The sequence below is a fragment of the Arachis hypogaea genome, chromosome 6 (genome assembly GCF_003086295.3).
Source record: "Arachis hypogaea cultivar Tifrunner chromosome 6, arahy.Tifrunner.gnm2.J5K5, whole genome shotgun sequence".
In the NCBI taxonomy this organism is placed as follows: domain Eukaryota; kingdom Viridiplantae; phylum Streptophyta; class Magnoliopsida; order Fabales; family Fabaceae; genus Arachis; species Arachis hypogaea.
The window spans coordinates 104,633,766-104,658,872 of record NC_092041.1 but is presented as its reverse complement, the minus strand read 5'-3'; the positions used below and the strand labels follow the sequence as shown (position 1 = coordinate 104,658,872).

The 25,107-nt window shown below is 34.9% G+C and overlaps 1 protein-coding gene and 1 pseudogene across 1 annotated transcript; one reads left to right on the top strand and one right to left on the bottom strand.

Moving 5' to 3' along the window:
• Nucleotides 1-1,147: 1,147 nt before the first annotated feature.
• Nucleotides 1,148-19,779, bottom strand: LOC112805856 (plant intracellular Ras-group-related LRR protein 6-like; annotated as a pseudogene).
• On the top strand, nt 19,362-21,397 carry LOC112697291 (F-box protein At5g51380). The gene has a single exon (XM_025750406.3). The coding sequence runs from the start codon at nt 19,778-19,780 to the stop codon at nt 21,179-21,181; it is 1,404 nt and encodes a 467-aa protein (XP_025606191.1). The 5' UTR covers nt 19,362-19,777; the 3' UTR covers nt 21,182-21,397.
• Nucleotides 21,398-25,107: the final 3,710 nt, after the last annotated feature.

The window sequence follows — 25,107 nt, the reverse complement described above, 5'->3', positions numbered from 1 at the left end:
TTAAATTTAAATTTTAGATTTATAATTTTTGATGTGTTTTAAAAATATTTTATGTATAATTTAATAATTTTAGATGTGTTACAATTGAAAAAAATTAATTTTTACGAACATACATTTTAATAATTTTAAAAGCGTTAATATTCAAATAAGCAATGAAAAAATTCAAAAAAAAAATAAAAGAAAGAAAGAAAGAAAGAAAAAAATAAAGAAGAAGAAAAGAATATTGATATATACACTGATTATTTATTATTTAATTCAAATATTAATATAATCTTATTAAAATAATGATGAATGAGTTTTGAGTTAGTATGTAAGTCACTCGAAATAGAAACAAAATAGCACGACTCATCTAATAATAATAATAATAATAATAATAATAAAATGTTAAATATGAAATAATAAATTTACCTGTAGAGAAATAATACTCTTCTATGAAAATTTTTGTAAAGAAGAGAGAAGAAAAAAAAAGAACGTACACGAGAGAGGGGAGGGGGACGTGCAAATAAATAAAAAACTAATAAAATAACTATTTTATGAAGTAGGTAGGAAGTTAGAGAAATTCTAGTATTTGAAATTTAAATTAATTTTAATTACAACATGTTTAGCTACAAATTAGGAATGTCTTTTAACTAAAATTTATTTAAATAATATTATTTAAATTTAAAAGCTGAATAAAGGCTGAATTTTAAAGGACACATAGCATTTTCCTTATTAAAAGTTCCATACCTGACCAGTTTCTGAATTCGTGACTTTTTTTTTTTTTCGTGATGAGTGTTATTTATATTATTTTTTATTAGTTTAATGTTAATAATAATTAATTATAACAAAAATATATAAAGAATACATAAAATTAATTACAAAATAAATTTTTTAATAATAATGACTATTATATAATAATAAGTACAATATACATTATTTTCTATTTTTTCAAAAAAAAAAGCTCAAAAATATAAAAGTGCTTATTAATTCTAAATCAAAACTCAAAGCATCTTTCAAAACGCAACTCTTAACCCATCCCTCAACCTTCAATTCTATGAGAAAAAATTCGCTGCCCTATTAAGATTTTGGCATTCGCCATTATATAGGTACCTGCCTTCGCCATGCCCGAACGTGTATGCATGGACTGTGTTGTTTCAAGCACACACCATTAACACAAAAGCATTATCGTATCTCGCGCCTCAACTTCCAGCACTCCTGGATCAGGACAACGTGAATTCCCCACTAAAATCTCTAGTGGTGAGAAGTTTAAGCGAGACATCTGCCATTTGATAAAAAAAAAGAAGTAATAATGTTTTACTGTAAAAAAAAAATTGTTTTGTGATAACGTTATGTATTCTTTATGTATTTCTATTATAATTAATTACTATTTGATTCGTTCGTTATAGCTCGGCTCAAATAATCTTACATCAGTAGTATGTGGAGTGCGTGTTTTGCTCTCTTAACCGACTTATCCAATAAAATCAAATAATTCGATATAAAAATATATCGGCAAATCTCTCTATACAATTCCTGTTGCCGCATGGTCAGCCATAACACTTCAAAATAGTTACGAAAATGCCGATTACCGTTTTAAATACAACTTTATAGATATAAGTGACTCACTAGGTCACAGGTACGTTATTAACTCTGAATATCATCCTTATTACTCACACTCTTACTTACTTGAACATTGGAGTGCCATTGCAGGTGTCTACCGACGCCTTTTTGGAGGAAGCTGACGCATAATCCACTTAGTCTGAGAAGAGGCGAGCTTGAACTTGCAACTCAACTAGCTATAGCTATACCTTGGAATCGGCTATCCACACAGGAACACTATCGATATTAAACTAATAAAAAATAATATAGATAACAATGGGCTTTCATAACGACAACGACGACAGCTATCACAAAGAATTTATCTTCTGGCAAAGGTACTCCTTCACAGCATATAAACCCTGTTCCGCCACTTTCGATGGCGGTGGCATAAGCAGATTATCATCGACACAGAGCTTTTGGAGCTTGATAAGGCCAACAATGGAAGGAGGAAAGGAGGTGATCCTCTTGTAGTTGATGTCAAGTTCGATGAGAAAGAAGAAGAGGCCAACAGAGTAAGGGAGATAGCGAAGGTATTAAGATTTAGAATATTAAGTCATTGTTGAGACTATTACTATTTATTTGTGTATCTAAAACGTATAGTGATTGGGCCTATGTAGGGGTGGCAAATGGAGAAGTTCGTCCTGCCGAAATCCGGGTTGGCTCGTCCCGCCCTGCCTAACTGCGGACTCACGGAATGAGCACACCAATTTTTTTTACTATTAACTATTAAATAATATATAATTTCACCATTATTTTAACAAATTTATAATTTTTAAAGGCATAAAAAATTATAATTTTATATTTACAAATATTAAAGTCTTTCTAATTATAAATATCTAGTAAACATAATTATAAACCAAATTTTCATCCAAAACATACTTATAAATATTGTCTCAAAAATAAATTAAACATAATCCAAAATAATTATAAATATTATCTCCAAAACAAAATAAACATAATCCAAAACACTCAATTTTCACCTTCATTTTCTTGTAAGTTAGGTTGGGGGAAGTTGGATTTTGGCAAAAAAAAATTACAAAAATATTTCTTTGCCAAAGAAATACTAAGTCCGGCAGGAAAGTCCGTCCTGCCAAATCTCGCAGTTTAAGCGGTGCGGGTTAAGCGGACTTTTGCTATTTGGTGGTCCTAATTTTTCAGCCCGACCCGCCTTTTTTGGCGGGTTACGTAGGTCAGCCCAGCAGGTTTATGCCCATTTGCCACTCCTAGGCGGCTAGGTCTATATATATCCATTCACACTATTGTAATAGTTAGGCTTTTGACTAATAAGATTGTTGATTTCATTTTTCATTTCAACTTTCTTTCTATTACCCTTGTTCCAATATGGTATCAAGAGCAGCACCGATTTGGACTTGAAGCTTTTTCACTCTTCATTTTCTTTTCCCTCTTGTTTCTTTTTCTTTCCTATGGCTTCCACCTCTAATCAAACCCAGAAATTTCCCTTTCCCTTTTTTCCATTTGCTGACAAATTAACTAAAAATTCTTTTCTTCCATAAAAACAAATTGTCTTGTCCACAATTTTTTCTAAAAAATTTGGAAATAATCTCGATGAAACCAAAATCCCAACCCAATTTGCCACAGAAGCTGACAAAGCTGTTGAAAATGAATCCGCCACCTATCAAGCATGGATTGAACAAGATTATGTGATCCAGACTTGGCTGTTGTCTTTAATGGATATTGCTTTTCAAAATCGTATGGTTAGATGTACTCAAGTTCATCAAAATTGAGATTGTCTCAACACATATTTTGTGGCTCACACCAAATTCCGCATCAAACAACTCAAGACCCAATTAAAATTCATCAAGAAACTCACCCTTCCTGCAACTGAATATCTCCTTCAAATAAAAAAGATTATAGACCATCTTGCTATAATTGGTTCTTCCCTTACAATTGATGAACAGGTTGATGCTATTCTTGAGGGTTTGAACTCTGACTACAAAGCCTTCTGCACTTTCGTTTTTGGCAGAAAAGAACCATGGACCATTCCTGAACTTGAAGCATTCCTCATGGCACAAGATGAAATGCAAGAACAACTTACCAAAGAAGAAACACCATTAGATCAAGCGAATCTCACCCAAACTTAAAGTCAGGTAACAATTTTACCACTCCAAACTGACAAGCATCGTTTTTCACATCTCAAAATTTAAGTCGAGGCAATGGTGGGCGTCGAGGCAAAGGAGGACGCTTCTTTCGTGGAGGGCACAATTCTTGGCAAACTCTAAATCGAATTCAATGTCAACTTTGCGGTCAATTAGGTCATGGAGTTTGGCCGTGTTATTTCTGATTTAATAAGAATTTTAATGACTCTCTTTATTCTTCTCAACCATCAACCTCCTTTCACAATCCTCAGGCCCTAATTGCCACACCCTCTTCTGTTCAAGATAATTCCTGGTACCCAGATTCTACAGCTTCAAACTATCTCACTCATGATAAACAAAATTTAATTTCTAGCTCCAAATATGGTGGTTTAGATCATGTCTCCATTAGTGATAGAACATGTATTCGGATCAAGCATGTTGAGTTAAGAAATTAACTAAATTAATTAATGATGACAAACATTAATTTATTGGGTAAATTAACTAATTAGTTTTGGTTATTATGGTTGAAGTGATGCAGGCCAAAAATTTAATATTTAGCTTCAACCCAAATTGAATGGAAAATTATACAAGGCTGGTGGGTTGATAACACAAATGAAGCCCAAAAGAAAATAAAGCTGAGAAATCAAAACGGGCTAAGCAAATCAAACCGATCCAAGCCCGTATCCATCACTTCAAGCTGATCCCTGTCACTTGCTCTCACCCAAAAGCAACGTTCACTTCTGTGTTTCGGTAAGAAATCAGAAAAGTAAGAGAGAGAGAGCTTCTTCCCTAAGCTATTCACCAAAGAAGCAAGAAAGAGAAGGTTAAGCAAACGATAGAAGTCTAATCACCCACATCAATCTATATCAAGAAGAGGTCAGAAGCTAAAGGTGATTTTATTTCCTTTTACATGCTTCTTAATTTCTTATCTTTATCTTCAACTCTCTGTAACTCCATTTTGGGATACATGAAAAGAGGATTTCTATTCTTCGCTGATGTGCATCTTCGGTTGAAAATATATCTTGGGGACCAAGTAGTTTGTTTCAGTGGCCAAGATCTATGGTCACCTTTGAAAGACTTTTTATGTTTTTTGTCTTGAGACTTTCGGTCAAAAAAGCAGGTCAGAACCAAAGTCCCAAATTTGAGTAAAAATGGAAGAAAGTGAACGGCTGGGTTGGTGAAGCACACAGCTCAAGGATTGACCTAGGGGAGAGTGAATTAATAACATGCAAGGAGATAAAAGAAGATTTTTTGTTCATCCAAAGACAAGGAGAGAGAACCAGAGTTTGGTGAGTTGTGTTCTGAGAAGAAGTTCTTTGAAGAAGTTCCTCTACTTGGACAGTGCTTTCTTTCAAAGAAGCATTTCGCCAAAAATGAAGAACTGAATCATATACATACAAATCTAGTTTATCACATAGCAAAGAGGCTGTTGAAGAGTCAATCTCCTTCATGTTTTTACAGATTGTATTTTACTTTTTAATGTTTATCTTTTTGTAATTTCTTGAGTGAAAAGGCATATTGAGAAAGCTCAAGTAAAAGCCAATGAGTGAAAGAGGCTGAGTGATACACTTGAGAGAAAAGCCTAGAGTTAATTTCAGATTTTTTTAGGTAAGTTTGTGTCTTATATCTAGTACCTGTGAGGTACCCCTTTCTTATTTGGGTGAGCACTAAGAGTGAAGAGTTAGGTATTAGCATAGCTAATGTCAAGTTAGGTTAGAACTTGAGTGTGAGAGGATTGTGTCAATCCTGTGGAATTGGTGTATGTAATACTTTAACTATAGTAGAAATTCTACCACTGTTGCGGTGGAGACTGGATGTAGGTTGCATTGCACAAGGCAACTGAACCAGGATATATGATAGTGTCAGCTTTTCTCTTCTCTGCTCTGTTCTATTTTTTGATATTCATGAGACAAAAATAAATTGTCTCATAAATTTCTGCTACTAAGTTCAAACAGAATTAGAATTGAAAGTTTGCTTTAAAGGGTTATTTTAGCAACATAAAAGAAAGGCATAGATTCAACCCCCCTTCTCTAAGCCTATTACAACCATCAATTGGTATCAGGAGCTAAGGTCTCAAGAATCAAGCTTAACCGCTTGGAGCAAAGATCCAATGGCGAATAACTTGGGCACAACCACAGTTGCCTACACCCTCACTAAAGGCCAGTCAAACAACAGGCTTCCTTTCTTCAATGGGAAAACTATGCCTAGTGGAAAGAGAGGATAAGGATCTTCATCTAATACATTGACTACAACATATGGAAGATTGTTGTGAACAATCCCAAGATTCCAACAAAAACAAATGTTGATGGAGTGGTGACTCCAAAAGAAGAAGTTGAATGGAATGAGGACGACAAGAAGAAGATGGAGCTGAATGCTAAAGTCATTAACCTTCTTCACTGTGCTATCAGCTTTGAAGAGTACCGAAAGGTGTCTAAATGCAAGACAGCCAAAGAAATCTAGGAAAAACTCCAGGTTACACACGAAGGTACTAAACAAGTCAAAGAAATAAGGATTGATATGCTGCGAAAAGAGTACGAGATGTTTAACATGAAGGATGGAGAAAGCATTGATGAAGTATTTGAGAGATTCTCGATCATAATCAACAACCTTGATGCTATGGGTACAAACTACTCAGAATAAACTCTAGTGATAAAAATCCTTAGAAGCCTCACAAAAGAATGGGAAACCACTGCCACTGTCATAGCCGAGAGCAACAACCTAAGCCCTATAACCTATGATGAGTTGAGAGAAAAAATCATTGCCTATGAAACCACACACACAAATCTGGACTCAAAGAAAAAGGGAATAGCCCTCAAGTCAAAAATAGAACCAAAAGAAAGTGAGTCTAGTGATGGTATTTCAGATGATGAGCTTATGTTTTTTGTTAGGAGACTTAGAAGGATGATGAAGAACAAGGGCTAAGTACAATGATTCAAGCTCAAAGGAACACAAGATGGACTTGAGCAAAGTGACGTGTCATCATTGCAAGGAGGCGGGACATTTCAAGCTAAACTGTCTAAAACTCAAGAAGGAGGACAAAGCAAAGAAAGAAAGGAAAAGAGTGCTCATGGCAGCTTGGGAGGATCTTGAGAATGACTCCAATGAAGAAGAAGAGTCCGAAGGTGAAGATAAAGACTCCTTCATGGCTGGAAACAATAATCTTGATGAGGTAAATTACTATGACTTGTCTATAGATGATTTACATGCCATTATTGATGATCTCACTCTAAACACCTCAAAACTGCTAGATAAGTACAATAAGTGCATATCTAAAAAAGATGTGTTAAAAGCTGAAAATGATTCTTAAAAGAAGAATTGAAGGAAACTGAATGTGCTTTGGACATTATTGAAGAAAATAGATTTCTAAAATCTGAACTTGAAAAATTAAAAGGAAAGCACATTTTGGATCCTTCTCAAGAGTTAATTGCTGAAAATGAAAGATTAAATGATATGATTAAAAGGAAAAATGGTGACTTAGCAAAATTTGCTCAAAGTTCTAGTAACTTGGATAAATTACTTGCAAGCCAAAGACCATTATTTGAAAAATATGGTTTAGGTTATATAACCAAGGAAAGTGCAGTTTTTAATGATTCCTCTATGAAATTTGTGACTTCTTCATCAAATACCAAATCCACATTCAACAAATCTGGTATTGGACATGTTCCTATATTTGAAGAAAAATTTGATGAAGTTTACACAAATAAAACTGAGCCTTCACCAAGAACTGAACCTACTTCAATTAGGCCAGGTTTGGGCTTCAATTCGAAAAATGAGGTAGCTTTCAAAAATACTCCATTTCACAACAAAACCTCATATTCAAAAAGTCCAAAGGTTCCAAAAAATTCTTGTTGGAACACTTTTGCAAAGAGGAATAATTTCAATAAAAATCATTTTGTCAAAAAAGAAAGCACCTCTCCAAAAAACCAGAAAATTTCAGCCCTTTAATCATTTTCAACATGGTAGCTCATATCATTTTCAGAAACATGCATCTGAAAATCATTGTATAAATTGCAAAAAATTTGGCCACTCATACTCTCAATGTTTCACTGAAAAGAGAGTTGTGGGAAACAAAATTTACAATGTTGTTTGTGATTTCAATGCACTTGGGCAACCAAGATGGATTAACTTCAAAGGATCCAAATTAATTTGGATACCTAAGGTTACTTGAAGTCTTTCATGCAGATTTTCCTAGCATCCAAGAACAAAAAGGATGTGGTACTTGGATAGTGGATACTCAAGGTACATGACTGGAAGGTCAACTTACTTTATCAAACTAAACAAGTATGATGGAGGTTTTGTGACCTTTGGAGATGATGGTAAAGGTAAAATTATTGATGTTGAAAAAGTAGGTAATGAACACTCTACTTTCATTGATGATGTATTTTTGGTATGTGGATTGAAGCATGATGATTGGATTTTTGATGGTTTAGAATTTCACAAATGAATTCTCATTGCAAGTATAGTTTCTAAACCAAGCAATAATCCTTTCATACAAAAGATTGTTTGTCACAAGTAACAAACCCCTAAATTTATAAACCGAAGTATTGAACCTCGGGTCGTTCTCCCTAGGAATTACAATAAAGTGTCTTGTTATTGGTTTGAGTTGTTTTGGGGTTTTGATAAGAGGCATGAAGGTAAATGGCAATGAAAATAAACTAACAACTATAAAAGGCTCTTGGCAAGGTATGAAAATTAGAAGTCCTATCCTAGTTATCCTTCTCAATTGTGATGAGAATTGTTCATTGCTACCACTTAGTTAACCCTTACTAAATAAAGGAAAGTCAAGTGGATGAATTGACTTGAGCCACAAGTCCTAGCTAACTCCCAAGGAAAGACTAGCTTTAGTGCACTCCAAACCAATTAGCAATCTCTTCAATTATCAATCAATAAAGGAATTAGATAACTCAAGAGTCACTAATTACTCTACCTAGGCCAAGAGGAACAAAATATATACTATATCTAGAAGAGGCATTTCAACAAACACATAAAAGGCAATAAAAGTAAACAACATAAATTGCAAGAGATCAACAATAAAAAAGTAAAGAAGAACAATTATTATGAATTACCTCTTATTGAATTGAAAGAAAATGGAAGGAACAATACTAGATCTACAACAAAATACAAGAACAACATAAAGGAAATTACAACCAAAGAATGGAAGAAGAATGAATCTAACAACAAGGAATTGAGATGTAGAAGTAGAAGAAAGCAAAGATTAAAACCTAGATCTAAGAACTAATCCTAATCCTAATCTTAATTCTAGAGAGAAGTGAGAGCTTCTCTCTCTAGAAACTAATTCTAACTACTAAACTATGACTAATGGTAACTAACTTCTAAAGTATGAGAGTATGAGAGTGTCCTCATTCCCCCTTCAATCCTTGGCTTAAATAGCATTAGAAATGAGTTGGATTGGGCCCACAAGGCTTGTAAATTCGCTAGCCACGAGTTTGCATGAAGTGATCACGTGCACCAACGGCGCGTGCGCGTACAGGGCGCGTACGCGTCCTTATATATATAGAAACTATGGCAAATCTTATATCGTTTCGAAGTCCCGAATGTTAGCTTTCTAACCCAACTGGAACCGCATCATTTGGACCTCTGTAGCTCAAGTTATGGTCGTTTAAGTGCGAAGAGGTCGGCTTGACAGCTTTCCGGTTCTTTCATTTCTTCATGAGTTCTCCAACTTTTCATGCTTCTTTCTTCATTCCCTTGATCCAATCTTTGCCTCCTAAACCTTAAATCACTTAACAAACATATCAAGGCATCTAATGGAATCAAGGAGAATTAGATTTAGCTATTTTAAGTCCTAAAAAGCATGTTTTCACTCTTGAGCACAATTAAAGGAGAATATACAAAACAATGCTATTTCATTGCATAAATGTGGGTAAAAGGTGATAAAATCCCCTAAAATCAATACAAGATAAACCGTCAAAACGGGATTTGTCAAAGCACAATCTTTTGAGTATAAGTCAGCTATGTGATTTAGGATATTTAGTGACTTTCAAAAGACTGGAATGTTGTGTTGTAAATGAAAAGACTAATGAAGTGCTTTTTGTTGCCAAGCGTTTTAATAATATGTATGGAATTACCCTTGATGAACTAAAGGATTAAAATGTAGCCTGTTTTCATTCTAAAGAATCTGAAAAGTGGCTATGGCACAAGAGATTGGGCCATACAAGTATGTTTCAAATAAACAAACTTGTAAAGAAAGGGTTAGTGAGAGGTCTTCCTTTAATTTGGTTTGACAAAGACATCACTTGTGATGCTTGCCAAATGGAAAAACAAACAAAAAATTCATTTGAACCAAAGGAAGACATTTCTACTAAAAGGCCACTTGAGTTGCTACACATTGATTTGTTTGGTCCAACAAGAACTCAAAGCCTAGGTGGTAAACATTATGATTTAGTAATTGTGGATGACTATTCTAGGTTTGGTTGGGTCTTATTTCTTGCACACAAAAATGAAGCTTTTTCGGCTTTTGAAATCTTTTGCAAGAAAATTCAAAATAAAAAGGATTTAAAGATCTCTTCTATAAGAAGTGATCATAGAACTGAATTTGAAAATAATTTATTTGAATTCTTTTGTGAGAAATTTGGAATATCTCACAACTTCTCTTGTCCAAGGGCACCACAACAAAATGGTGTTGTTGAAAGAAGAAATAGAAGCATACAAGAAATGACAAGAGCTATGCTTTGTGAGAGCAATGTTCCAAAATTCCTTTAGGCTGAAGCGGTTAACACAGCTTGCCACATTTTGAATAGAACTATCATAAGAAAATTTTTGAAGAAAACCCCTTATGAACTTTGGAAAGGTTACCCACCAAACTTGGACTACTTGCATATCTTTGTATGTAAATGTTTTTGTTCTAAATAACAAAGACAATTTGGAAAAATTTGATCCAAAGGCATATGAGTGTTTATTTGTAGGATATTTCACAACTAGTAAAGCATATAGGGTTTATCATCAAGATGCTAAGATTATTGAGGAATCCATACATGTTACATTTTGTGATACTAACTTGGTGCAAAGTATTTTGGAAGACTGTGATGCAGGAAATCAAGCTCAAAAGGACAGTGAAACTACACAAAATCATGAAAAAAAACTTCTGGTCAACCTGAACCAGAAGCTGCAGCTGCTAAAAAATTAAGAGACAATTCTGTTTTATCTCATGAATTTGAAGGAGACCCTGAAACCAACAGTACCCAGAATTCATTGGTGACTGAATCTGCCTCAAAATTAACCAAACCTTGTGAATGGAGATTCTTGAAGAACTATACTGAGGATTTTGTTATTGGGGACGTCTCTCATTGAGTTAGAACTCGGTCTTAAACTAGAAAGGACAATGAAGGAACAAACATTTCCCTTCTCTCTCAAATGGAGCCTCAGAATGTCAAAGAAGCCCTTAATGACCCATCTTGGGTAAAGGCAATGGAAGATGAGCTTCTTGAATTTGAGAAGAACCAAGTGTGGACATTGGTTCCAAGGCCGAATGGAAAGAAAGTGACCGGCACCAAGTGGATTTTTTGGAACAAGCTAGGAGAGGATGGTAGCATTGCAAGAAACAAAGCGAGGCTAGTAGCACAAGGATATGACAAAGAAGAAGGAATAGACTTTGATGAATCCTTTGCCCCTGTTGCCCGAATGGAAGCCATAAGACTTCTCTTAGCTTATGCTATATTTTGTGGTTTTAAATTATATCAAATGGATGTGAAATGTGTATTTTTAAATGGTTTGATAGATAGAGAAGTGTATGTGGAGTAGCCACCAGGTTTTGAAAATGAAGAGCTTCTTGACCATGTTTTTAAATTATCAAAAGCTCTCTATGGTTTGAGATAAGCTCCTAGAGCTTGGTATGAGAGACTTAGCTCTTTTCTTTTGAAAAATGATTTTCAAAGAGGCTCCACAGACACTACTCTATTTATCAAGAATTCCAATGATTCTTTCATTTTAGTCCAAATATATGTTGATGACATTCTTTTTGGATCAGCTAATGAATCTCTTTGTATTGAATTTGGAAACTCATGACAAGTGAATTTGACATGAGTATGATGGGTGAACTAAATTTTTTTCTTGGGCTGCAAATTAAACAAACTGAAAAAGGTATTTTCATTCATCAAGAGAAGTATGCCAAGAAACTTGTTAAGAAATTCGGTATGGATAATGCCAAACCCATGAGAACTCCCATGCACCCTAATTCAAAATTAGACAAGGGAAAAACTGAGAAAGATGTAGATGAGACTAGGCATAGAGGAATGATTGGTTCTCTTATGTACTTAACTTCCTCTAGACCCGATATTGTGCAAAGTGTTGGAATGTGTTCAAGATTCCAATCTAAACCTAAAGAATCTCATCTTTCAGCAGTTAAGAGGATCATTAGATATGTTCATGGCACATCCAATTTTGGTCTTTGGTATCCTAAGATTGATAATTTTTCTGCAGTTGGTTATTGTGATGCAGATTTTGTCGGTGATAGAGTTGATAGAAGGAGCACTTCAAGCTTATGTTGCTTCCTTGGAAAGTCCTTGAATGTTTGGTCAAGTAAGAAGCAGTCTACAGTGGCTTTATCCACTGCAGAGGCTGAGTATATAGCTGCTTCTTCTTGCCGCTCTCAGCTTTTATGGTTAAAAACACAGCTTGTCAATTACAAATTAAGTGCTGAAAATATTTCCTTGTTATGTGATAATATGAGTGCCATTAATATTTCTAAAAATCCAGTTTTGCACTCTAGGACTAAACATATTGAAGTGAGATTTCACTCAATAAGAGAACATGTTCGAAAGGGAGATATTAGCATTCAATTTGTTAAATCGGAAGAGCAATTAGCAGATATTTTTACAAAACCACTTGCTGAGGACAGATTCTGTATGCTTAAGACTAGTCTAGGGATCTTAAGCCATGATTCTTTATTTGAAAGTTGATGATATGTTTGTTGGAGTTTTTGTCTCATAAACAGGGATGAGACAATTCTGGGCAAGTGAAGAATGTTCACTTCAATAAGCGCGTTCTGGGCTTGTTGCACGTGCAGACTTATATGAGCCATTCTCATAATTCTGAACTTGGGTGGTCCTATTTGTTTCCTTAATTCAAACCACCTCTGGGCCCAATATGAATGTTACATATAATTATTTTTGTTGGCTTGTGTGTTTTAGATTTTTGTCCAAAAAGGTTCTTATGTTGGTTTAATTTTATCTTGACTTGAAGTCCAAAAGTTTTCTTTTAAATTGATTTCCTTTTAAATTTAAATAAAATCAAATCTTTCTCTTTTATGATGTCAAGTCATTTCAAGTCAAATCAGAAGGTGATGCGGTTGCATGGTTTGTGAAAGTTTCTTTTGGGTACGGTTACCAACACTCCCTCTCTTCCCTCCATTAACTCCTCCACAAACCCTTTGGTTTCCTCCACTATCTTTATTGCATATCTTCCTTCAAAATCCAGAAACCACACACATGAGGAAGAAAACAATTCAACAAAGACCTCCATGAGAAAAGGTGCTCAAACTCCCATCAAAACCAAAGCCCTCTACTCGTTCTAGAGATTAGACTTTCACTCCCTCACCTTCTCCTCCTATCTCTCCTCCACGCACTGACCCAATGGCACGGACCAAGACCACACCCAGATATCCTGCCTCTGCCAAGACAACGCCACCACCAAAGGCACCTCCTTCAAAAGCTAGTTCTTCGAAACCAAGCTCTTCCAAAGACAAACGCCCTGCTGCTGAAGAACCAGTTCCCGAGCCAACTCAGCCTAAACCTAGGTCGGCTCCCTTGCGCTCTCAAAGAGGTAAAACTCACCTTCCTCTCAAATCTGTTAGAGAACCAGACATTGATCCTTTTGCTCATAAATCTCACTTCATGACATCTCACTCAAACTATAATCCATATAGATTTAAATCTGCCATGAACTATGATTTCTTTGAAGGAGTCGTTAAGTACCGTACCCTGTGTCCCTCTTTTCTTGCTAACTTACCAACTTTGAAAAAGAAAGGTTTTCCTTTTGTTGCAAATCTGGAATTTTTGGATTGGAATCATCTCTTTAACATCAAAAAGCCTATTTATCCTCTGTTGGTTCAAGAGTTTTATGCAAATCTGACATATCATGAGGGCACTGTTCACTCCTATGTTAAAGGCCGAGACATTGTCTTGAATAATGAAACAATCAGTGATCAATTGAAGTATACTGATGTTGGACCTTGTGCTTATACTTCTGTTAAGTGGGATGAAGGAGTTGGTATTTCATATAATGATGCCTTGGCTCACATTTGTGAACATGTTTCTTTAATTGATGATATCACAGCCACTCACAAAGCCCTAGGATATGAACGTGCTCAGTTGCACCGAATTATCAACCACATAATACTTCCTCAGAGCGGTTTATATCAAAGGGTTTCTTACACAAGCACACTTGTTTTGTATGCCCTGATCACAAAAATAGAGATTTCTTTTGCTAATTTTATGGTTAGATATATGTTTGGTTCTGTTAGAAGTGAGAAAGACAAAGCTCTACCTTATGGCATGTTTCTAACCTGTATTTTTGAGCTCTTTGGTGTTGACTTGTCCAATGAGGAATATGAAAACAAACATTCATATCTAAAAGGGGGTCGTTCAGTGACATAGCAAAAGGGACCTACTCGTTCAGAGAGAGTGGTCTTAGGTGATGATGATGATGACTTTATTCCTGAGGAATCTCCTCCTCCTTCCACCGAAGATACTTCCATGAGCACTGAACAAAAATATGCTATACTGAATGTTGTCAACGATGTAGTACAAGAGTTTGTCTCACAATCAAATCACATGATTTTCATGAGCAAGGAGCAAAGGAGGCTAGCGAGCAAGCATGAGAATTTCCTCCGAAAGTCAAGAGATAGAGTGGCTGTGCTCATGACGTTGATTGACAACCTACAAAAGGATGAAGACCATGCCACTGATGCTGATGAAGAAGTTGATTCTGAGGGAAATGGTTCTGATGCTTAGGATTGTCTTATCAGGCTGCTACTGATTGCTACTATTTTTTGTCTCATAAAAACTGTCTCTTTTGATACTTTGGAACTTATATTTGTTATTTCTGGATGACTGTATAACCATAACTAATGCTACATTTCTTTTTAAATTATTTGATATTTTGGACTGTGCTTTGACAGTTTCTTGCAGGATTTAAGGTGATATTTTTGTTGATCTTGCTTATTATCCGCCCTTGGTGACAAAAGGGGGAGTAATAGGTAATAGGTGCTAAATAGCTTGAATGCTGAATTTGAATGTTGAATTTTATTGAAGCTACTGCTGCTACTGTCATTTTTTGTGAAATTTTTTTTTGTTGACTGCTGCTGATAGTTTTGCGCATATAATTTATAATTTTTTATTTGTAAATATGCTGCTGCAGGAAGTGTATTGACATGACCATTGGAACGTGCTTTCATATGTTGATAGATTGCCCTTGATTAATCTTGATGTTTTGATTTTGCTGCTGACATAACATGTTCATTATAGGGCTAGATTTGTAGTGTTGATTGTTTAATCTTCCTTAGTCAAAATATTTGTGTGTAGTTCTTTATATATGGTGTTCTCTATAAGTAAATTCAATCAAGGAAGAAAAAAAAAGCATAAATCTAGGGGGAGCTGAATTTGAAAAAGAAAGGGGGAGCAACATCAAAGCAAGGAACATCACTCAAAGGGAAGTCTCTTAAATTAAATAAAATTCATTTCCTTTTTATCATTATTTAAATTATGTTTGTCGTCAAGGGGGAGATTGTTGAGTTAAGAAATTAACTAAATTAATTAATGATGACAAACATTAATTTATTGGGCAAATTAACTAATTAGTTTTGGTTATTATGGTTGAATTGATGCAGGCCAAAAATTAAATATTTAGCTTCAGCCCAAATTGAATGGAAAATGATACAAGGCTGGTGAGTTGATAACACAAACGAAGTCCAAAAGGAAACAAAGCTGAGAAATCAAAACGGGCCAAGCAAATCAAACCGATCCAAGCCCGTATCCATCACTCCAAGCTGATCCCTCTCACTTGCTCTCACTCAAAAGCAACTGTGTCTTGGTCAGAAATCAGAAAAATGAGAGAGAGAGAGAGAGAGAGCTTCTTCCCTAAGCTATTCACCAAAGAAGCAAGAAAGAGAAGGTTAAGCAAATGGTAGATGTCTAATCACCCACATCAATCTGTATCAAGAATAGGTTAGAAGTTAAATGTGATTTTATTTCTTTTTACATGCATCTTAATTTCTTATCTTCATCTTCAACTCTCTGCAACTCCATATTGGGATACATGGAAAAGAGAATTTCTGTTCTTCGCTGATGTGCATCTTCGGTTGAAAATATATTTTGGGGACCAAGTAGTTTGTTTCAATGGCCAAGATCTGTGGTCACCTTTGAAAGACTTTTCATGTTTTCTGTCTTGAGACTTTCGGTCAACAAAGCAGGTCAGAACCAAAGTCCCAAATTTGAATAAAATTGGAAGAAAGTGAACGACTGGGTTGGCAAAGTACACAGCGCAAGGATTGACCTAGGCGAGAGTGAATCAGCAACATGCAAGGAGATAAAAGAAGATTTTTTGTTCATTCAGAGACAATGAGAGAGAACCAGAGTTTGGTGAGTTGTGTTCTGAGAAGAAGTTCTTTGAAGAAGTTCCTTTACTTGGATAGTGCTTTCTTTCAAAGAAGCATTCCACCAAAAATGAAGAACTGAATCACAGACATATAAATCTGGTTTATCACATAGCAAAGAGGCTGTTGAAGAGTCAATCTCCTTCATGTTTTTATAGATTGTATTTTATTTTTCAATATTTATCTTTCTGTAATTTCTTGAGTGAAAAGGCATATTGAGAAAGCTCAAGTAAAAGCCAAAGTGAAAGAGGCTGAGTGATACACTTGAGAGAAAATCCTATAGTTAATTTCAGATTTCTTTAGGTAAATTTGTGTCTTGTATCTAGTACCTGTGAGGTACCTCTTTCTTAGTTGGGTGAGCACTAAGAGTGAAGAGTTAGGTATTAGCATAGCCAATGTCAAGTTAGGTTAGAACTTGAGTGTGAGAGGATTGTGTCAATCCTGTGGAATTGGTGTATATAATACTTTAATTATAGTGGAAATTCCACCACTGTTGTGGTGGAGACTGGATGTAGGTTGCATTGCACAAGGCAACTAAACCAGGATACATGATGGTGTCACATTTTCTCTTCTCTGCTTTGTTCTATTTTCTGATATTCATAAGATAAAAATAAATTGTCTCATAAATTTTCGCTGTTGAGTTCAAATAGAATTAGAATTGAAAGTTTGCTTTAAAGGGTTATTTTAGCAACATAAAAGAAAGGCATAGATTCAACCCTCCCCCTTCTCTAAGCCTATTACAACCTTCAAAGCATATTGGTAAGTCTACTCTAACTTCACCCTCTTCTAATATTCAATTTGTCTTACTTAATTTATTACATGTTTCCAACATTGCTAAAAATTTCATCAGTGTTCAAAAGTTTGCTAAGGACAATGGAGTGTATTTTGAATTCCATGCACATTATTGTTGTATTAGATCTTCTCATTCTAAACAAATCCTTTTGCATGATTCTGAAACAAATGGTATTTACAAATTTTATAATGTGAATGTCCCTGACACTATTTCTCTCGATGCACCAAAAACTTGTTATACTAACACTGTCTTTCATGTTCTTTGGCATAAACGCCCTTCTCATGCCTCTTTTAAAATTATTGCCTTAGGTCTCCAACATGCCTCCATTCCTTATTCTAATAATATCACTGCTGCATCTCTTTGTGATGCATGTTGCAAGGCCAAAAGTCACCAACTTTCTCATTTTTCGTCTCATCACTCTTATACTCATCCCCTTGAACTCATCTTTGCTGATCTTTGGGGTGCCTTCCCTGTCCTTTCTTCATCCGGTTTTCGATTTTATTTATCTATTGATGATGCATACTCTGACTACACTTCTATCTTTTTACTTTTCAATAAGTCCCAAACCATCACTGCCTTTAAATAATACAAGGTTTTCAATGAAAATCTCACTTGATACTCTATTAAATGCATTCAAACTGATAATGGAGGAAAATTTACATCTCATGCTTTTAATCTTGTCCTCCATGGACGATCCAAACACTTTACCCTTGACATGTCTTTTATTTGAAAATGGGTAGCAAATAAGCAACTCTTTGTCAATCACATCCCCTCCTCAGCTCAAGTCGCTGACATCCTTACGAAGCCCTTTCCAGAAACTAGCTTCAACTTCTTCAAATCCAAACTTAGAATGCTTTCGTCTGACTCACCTCTAAGTTTGAGGGAGAATATTAAGACTTAGAATATTAAGCCATTGTTGAGACCATTACTATTTGTTTGTGTATCTGAAACGCTTAGTGATTGGGCCTATATATATCCATTCACAATATTGTAAATTAGGCTTTTGACTAATGAATCACTGATTTCATTTTTCATTTCATCTTTCTTTCTAGTACCCCTTGTTCCAATAGGAGGAAGTGAAAGTTCTGGTTGATGTTGAGGGTTTTGAGGCTGATGAGATTTTCAAGGTCGTCAGAGAAGAAGCGGAGGCAATTGAGGCGGATGTCGAGGACCTTGAGAGAGGTGAGGTGTGAGGTGGAGCGTGGAAGGAAGATGAGCTTGTCGGAATTCACTGATAACTTATTTATCTTTTTCAGTTCCAAACCAATGTTTACTAGAAGCTGTATCAGTTTGTTGAAGTGTTGGCACTCAGTTCGAGACCTTAAGCTTACAGAGGCCGCCAATGGAGTTCGGTAGGCTTTTAAGTTGGTTCGAGTGCACGTCCAACACCACTAACTTCACCACATCAGTGCCAGGTTTGCCTTGGTATCGTGTTCATACCGTTGTATTAAATGATCCCGGCCGCTTACTTTCTGTCCATATAACTGTCACACAGGATTTTTCCGTCAAATTTGGTCAAGGGATATGAATTTTTTTTTTTACAGAAATTGCTGTCCTAATTTAAAATGGATAAAGATTGTGTTGGGTGTTCACTCTATAATATTACTCAATGTAGATTCATTTAAAAATTAAAATTCTTTAAGAAAATTTTAGTATAGAAAATAATAACATACACTTAAATTTGTAAACTCGGTGTTATATATTTATGATTAAAAATATCTAAATTAATTTTTAATAAATTTTATATCATATGTTTTAGATTTTGTAAAAAATAGATTTTATTATTTTAAAAATTTTCAAAAATTACTCTCTTCAGATAATTGTAGTTTTTAATTAAATTTGTAATATTTAATAATAAATTTTTAATAAATTTTATTACAAAATAGATAAATTTTAAAAATATTACTATAGACGTGAACTTTTTTAAAAAAAAAAATCAATCTGTTTGATAGAAATAATTTTAAAATGTCTTTAAAGAACAAAATTTTATCCGAGAATATATTGTTGGAATTAGATTTTTTTTTCAGAAACTTATTTAAATATTTAAATTTTTTAGAGACTTATTTAAATATTTGATCTGTATTTACTTAGTGTGTATATTTGACGGTTAAATTTATTGAATAATTGGTGTAACCAGCTAACTAGTTAATCTGTATTTACTTAGTGTATTTTATGGTTAAATATGTGTTAGATGTGTAATAATTGGTGTAACCAGCTAACTAGAGTGGCTAAATTTGTATCATTCCGGATACTTGAAAAGACTACGAGGAAAAAGAAAATGAGAATATAAAATATACCCGATGACTAAAATCAATATTGAAACAGGAGGATTTGAAAATAGGAAGGGGAAGCAGCATCCCGTCCGCCGTGCGCGGTTGACATTTGTAAGAAAGGCGGCGAATCCTAATCCTAATTTGAGGGGAATAAAAGAAAAAGGAAAAAAAGAAAACAGAAGCGTAGTGTTTGACACGTGAGAGCGGCTCCTGTTTGACAGAAATGGATACCAAATCCCAATAGGAGGATGTGGCTTACACGCCCTCAAGTCTCCAAGTAAGCTGCTTCGCCTTCTTTCACCCTTCAAGTTTCAACCTCACTTCATTTCCTCTCACCTAATCCATCCATCCATCCATCCATCCATCCCTCCCCTCACCTGCTAAATAAATAAAAAAGAAAACACACACACGGACAGAAACCAAAGAAGACATGGATACAGTCCTGTGTGATGAACTCCTTCAAGAGATTTTCCAGAGGCTACCCCCATCATCCTCGTATTCGGTCTCCCTTGTCTGCAAGCGCTGGCTCTTCCTCTACCGTTCTTCTACAACCTCGCTCTCTCTTCGTCTCATCCCTCACCCTAACCTCTTCCCTTCCCTTTCCTCTCTCCTCTCCCAACACCCTTCCCTCTCTTCCCTCTCTCTCCTCTCCTCCTCTGACCCTTCCCCTTCCACCACCTCCCACCTTCTTTCTCTCGTCTCCAATTCCTGCTTTTCCCCCACCCTTCTCCACCTCAGATTCCTCGCCGGCCCTCTTTCTCTCCCTTCCCTCTCTTCCCTCTCCAAATCCTGCACCCGTTTGACTTCCCTATTTGTTACCCTCCCCAGGCCTATTACCCTCACCTGGCTCCTCTCTTTCCCTTGCTTGAGGGACTTGTCGATCGTTTTGTCCTCAGACGATTCACTTGATGGCGGTTGGGTGAGTGATCACGATTCTTTTGCTGTTTCGGATTCTAATTTGGGTCTGGAGAGTCTCTGTCTTGTCGGAATCCGTGGAGATGACTGGGGAATCGGTTGGCTATGGAGGAGCTGCAAGAATCTGAAGCGGTTACAGCTTCGGAGCTGCCAAGGTATCGGTGGTTCTTATTCTTCCTTCGGTCAATCCTTGCAGGGTCTCCAAGAACTTGAGCTCAGAACTTGCAGGACTGTGGTTGACATGGTTCTCTTGAAGCTTTCAGAGAATTGCATCTCTCTCAACTCGCTATTGGTCTATGACGGTGGAAGCAGGGAGGGTTTGCTTCATTTTTTTACTCATTGTAGATCCAATCTTCGAAAAATCGATCTTCGTTTGCCACTCGACCTCGACAACAGCCACCTCTTCGCGGTGGCTGCGAATTTCAGAGGCCTTGTAACTCTCAGGCTTCAGAGCTGTTGCCTTGTCACCGGAGAAGGACTAAAGGCTCTTGCGATCGCGGCGGCGAGTAACGGGCTTGAGGAACTGGCGCTGATAAATTGTGATGTTGTGGAAAGAGAGCATGGGTTGCTTGCAACATTGGGGCAGCATTTGAGGGCTTTGAGGAAACTGGACTTGTCCCACAGCGAGATGCTGATCGACAAGGAACTCATTTCGATGTTGGTTTCTTGCGTGAATTTGATTGAGTTGCGGCTGAGAGGGTGTAAGAGACTCACTGGTGCGGCTATGGTTTCCATCCTTAGGAGCTGCAAGAGGCTCGAGACTGTAGATATTGTACATTGTTTTGGGATTGAATCTGAGGCTATTGAGATGTTCATGAAGAATTCTCCTCGTTTGAGAAGAATACAGGTTGAAGAATATAAGCTTTCTGACGCTGCAAGAATGTGGGCATCGAATAAATTCATTCAAGTTGTTGTTTGATTTGGCCTTGTGGATGTTGCAAGAAGAAGCAAGTGTATGTTTTTCTGATTTTAAAATAAACAGGTATACATCACACTTCTGAACGTTGTATTTGTATAGTGTTTACTTTTTCTGTAATTTGTGTTCACTCGTTGAATATTGATATCAATTATGTATATGACTTGTAATCTCATTCTGTGGGTTTGTGTGGATACAATCATATTGCGTTATGCTTCATTTTGGTGCACACTGTACAATACAATCATATTCGTTAACTCTCTAAGAATTGTTTCGGAAGAGGGATTTATTTGCTTATTGGTTGGGGGATGTTTAATTTAGATAGGTCTGTCCAATGAGTTAAAGTTGTAAAGGGGTCCTTTTATGCAAGTATGTAAATGTCTGAGATTGCAAAGGGTACCTTTATCAATTCCACTTCCACCCCCTTGCAGACCCAATCCTTTTACTCTGCTGGCTGACCCAGCCATGAACACCTAGACTGTTTCTGGATTTGAGAACAAGACAAAACAGAATAAGACACAAAGGACTAACATACCAAATTTAGTGTTTTTCTATTTTGTTTTTGTGATAAACTAAAACAAATTATAAAAGTTCAATTTACTTTTTTTCTTTCGTACATAAAAACTTAGGAAGAAAAATATAATGATAAAAAATATAATTATAAAAATTTGATAAAAATTATGAAAGAAAAAATAAAAAATAAATTGTGTCTTGTTAATGTCTTTGAAAAGAACACAAAATATATTAATTCATTGTTTTTAGATATATTATCTCTTTCAGCAAAGAAGCCAATGACGACCACAAACATGCAGCAAGGGTAGTAAATGAAATTTCAACCTAATCTCACTATGTTCTTAAAACTGTTTGTAGTTAATATTGTCCGTAATTCTAATTTGGTTCTCGATCTTTGATTTCATTCTAATTTTAGAAGTTTAGTGTGTTTTTCATTGTTAGTATACTTAGGGATGCAACATGGAATTGCATGCTTATAACCAATCCTTTGTTGAAGGATGTTTTCTTAATACACAGTTGAGTTTTGGGTGTTGTTTTTAATTTTAAATCATTGTAGAAGAAATTACATTTTTGTGCGTTGTCTCCTAATTTTGCAGGCAACGGTTGTCCAATTGTTTGTTTCTGTTACATTTATTTATTTTGAAACCACTTTTATGCAAATATTCTTGCTCAATTTCGCTGGCAACAGCAGAATTTTGATAAAATATATTATTCCTCAATTTTGTTGGCATTGTTTGCGAAATTATGGTAAAAAGAAAATCATCTCCAAATTCGATAGTGAGTGCAAAATTAGATTATTCCTTAATTTCGCTGACTGTTACGATTTTGAGATAACACACAAAAATGTTCCTTTTATAATGATTTAAAATTAAAAAAATAAGGAATTCTTTTTAATTGAATAAGAAAAGCCATTAGTTCTGATATCGTTTTCTATGATACTACTCTTGCATAATAATTGAAGACTCGATTATTGGTTATGGAGTCTCTTCACAAATCCTAACTGGCTGTCGTTTCTCTGCACTAGTCTTGTAGCTACGCAGAAGCAACAGCTACACGTGCAATGGCTCTTGATGGAGCTGACAAGACTAAGTTTTCTTTGAAGAAGAGAATGCTCATAAATCTTTTTGCGCATAACAGGGGATGAATCTTTCGTAAAATCCAGCTATATAAAGCAACTGGAGTGAAAAAAGCATCACATTTTCCTCCAAATATCATGGAAGAATACAATAGAATATATAACAAAGGAAGAAAATAGGAAATTCTTGTCGAATTGCAATATTGCATCGCAGTGACTAAACACGACACAGTGGACTAAAAGTTTGTCTAGGAGACCTATCAGCATAAGTTGCGCAATTCTTTTTTTTTTTCTCTTTTAAATGTGAAAATTCCGTCGTTTATATGAACAGCCAAATGAATGTGAAAAGTAGCAAAGAGCTCTACAAATCATGGCTGACGAATTCCCTTTGACGTGGTTGTAAACTAGATGGTAGTAAACCAGTACAGATATGCATATCCAGTATAAACGCTAGAATGGTCTCCAAATTATTTATCACGTATATTTTTATAAAAAATTGTTGGATAAAGTATTAAATTGGTCCCTAGATTTGAGCGTAATTCTGTTTTGGTCTTTAAGGTTTAAAGTGTTTTATTTGAATCCAAAAAAGTTTCATTTAGCATCAATTAGGTCAAAATTAAATAATTAACAAAATGTTCTACATAACAACGGTACAAGAACAAAATCGATAATGTGGAGAACAAGTACAAGCTCCAAAGACATAAAATCAACAATTGATACATCAATACATTTATTTATTATTTTTTTATAATATAAATAAAATATTTTCTATAAAACTAAAGAAAATGATAAATAAATGTATTGATGCATCAATAGTTGATTTTGTGCCTCTGGAGCTTGTACTTGTTTTCCAAATTATCGATTTTGTTTTTGAACTGTTGTTATGTAGGACATTTTGTTAATTATTTAATTTTGACCTCACTGTGGGACTAAATTGATGCTAAATGAAATTTTTTTGGATTCAAATAAAACACTTTAAACCTTAAAGACCAAAACAGAATTACGCCCAAACCTAGGGAACCAATTTAGTTCTTTACCCAAAATTGTTAGGTGTCAACAACTTTTAGTATTTTTCGTCATTATTTGACTAATATAAATATTAAATTATTATTTTATTAATTTATGTGTACAAATTTAAAAAAAAATGTGAGTACAAATTGTATTGATTCATGACTTCAAGGAACTTAATTAAAATTTTTACCATTTTTTTCTTTAATGAAAAATAAATTTGTCTTTTAATTTTGTAAACTTCGATCTCTAGATATTAAGTAGTGTTCCTTGATTTTTATTTTTTTATCATGACAGGTATAGGATGTATCCAGAGATATGCAAATTCTTTTTACTGTATTTTGATGACAATAAAGCACTAAATAGAAATCAATTGTCTTGTATTTTGATGACAATAAAGCACTAAATAGAAACCAATTGTCTTGCAAATCAGCACCATGTCACTAGACCAAGTGTCTTGGGCATTATGTATTCTATATCATTGATTTGAAAATAGCTTTAAGAAGGTTTTAGTTCCCATATATGATTAGAATATGTAACTTTTTTAATGAATGTAAAAATAAAAAAATCGAACTAAACCAAATTTATTTCAATTGGTTTGGTTTGGTTTGGTTAGTCTTGATAAAAAAAAATCAAATCAAAAAATTAATATAAAAATAAATTGAATAATTTTTTTTAAAAGTCGAATTAAACCATAAATCGAACACCTCTATTTACTAAATTTTCAAATCACATAATTTAATTGGTCTAGTAATTATAAACCTTTGAAGCATATAATAATATGATCACAAATTAAAATGTGTAAATCTTTCCATATTTTTTGTAAATCTTTTGTATTATGTATTTTTAATGTTTGTCTGTTGTAATCATGTATTTTTTGTTCTTTTTTTTTATATTGTTCATCTTGTGAATATGTGTTGTGCTAAATTCATCTTGAGGTAGAACTTAGAATGAAAAGAATGTGACAAGCGACGTGTTCCTACAGACGGCGCCATTGTTCAAAAGTGTTTTTGCTCTTCCGAGTTTATGAGTTACCCAAATAAAATTGTAGAGAATAGGTTGGAGACACGATGTTGCCGCCATCCTCCTATTCCGAGTTCGTCATTCCCAATTCTGGAGTGTTCTTGGAAGGACTCCGACGTTCCAGTTATATTGGTATGGATCGTCACAAGAGAAACTAAGTTAAAGATCATACATTAGTGCACATATTTGGTAGTGCGTATATTACGAGGTTATGATGTTATGAACTTATGTGAGTTGCTCTTTTTATGAGTTACTCTCATAATAAGATGCTTGATGCCTTATTGTGGTCTCTTTTGGTATGATGTCCTTA

Bases quoted from the DNA above. Each gene is read 5' to 3' on its own strand.
- LOC112697291 (XM_025750406.3), top strand. From the start codon at position 19,778: ATGGATACAGTCCTGTGTGATGAACTCCTTCAAGAGATTTTCCAGAGG.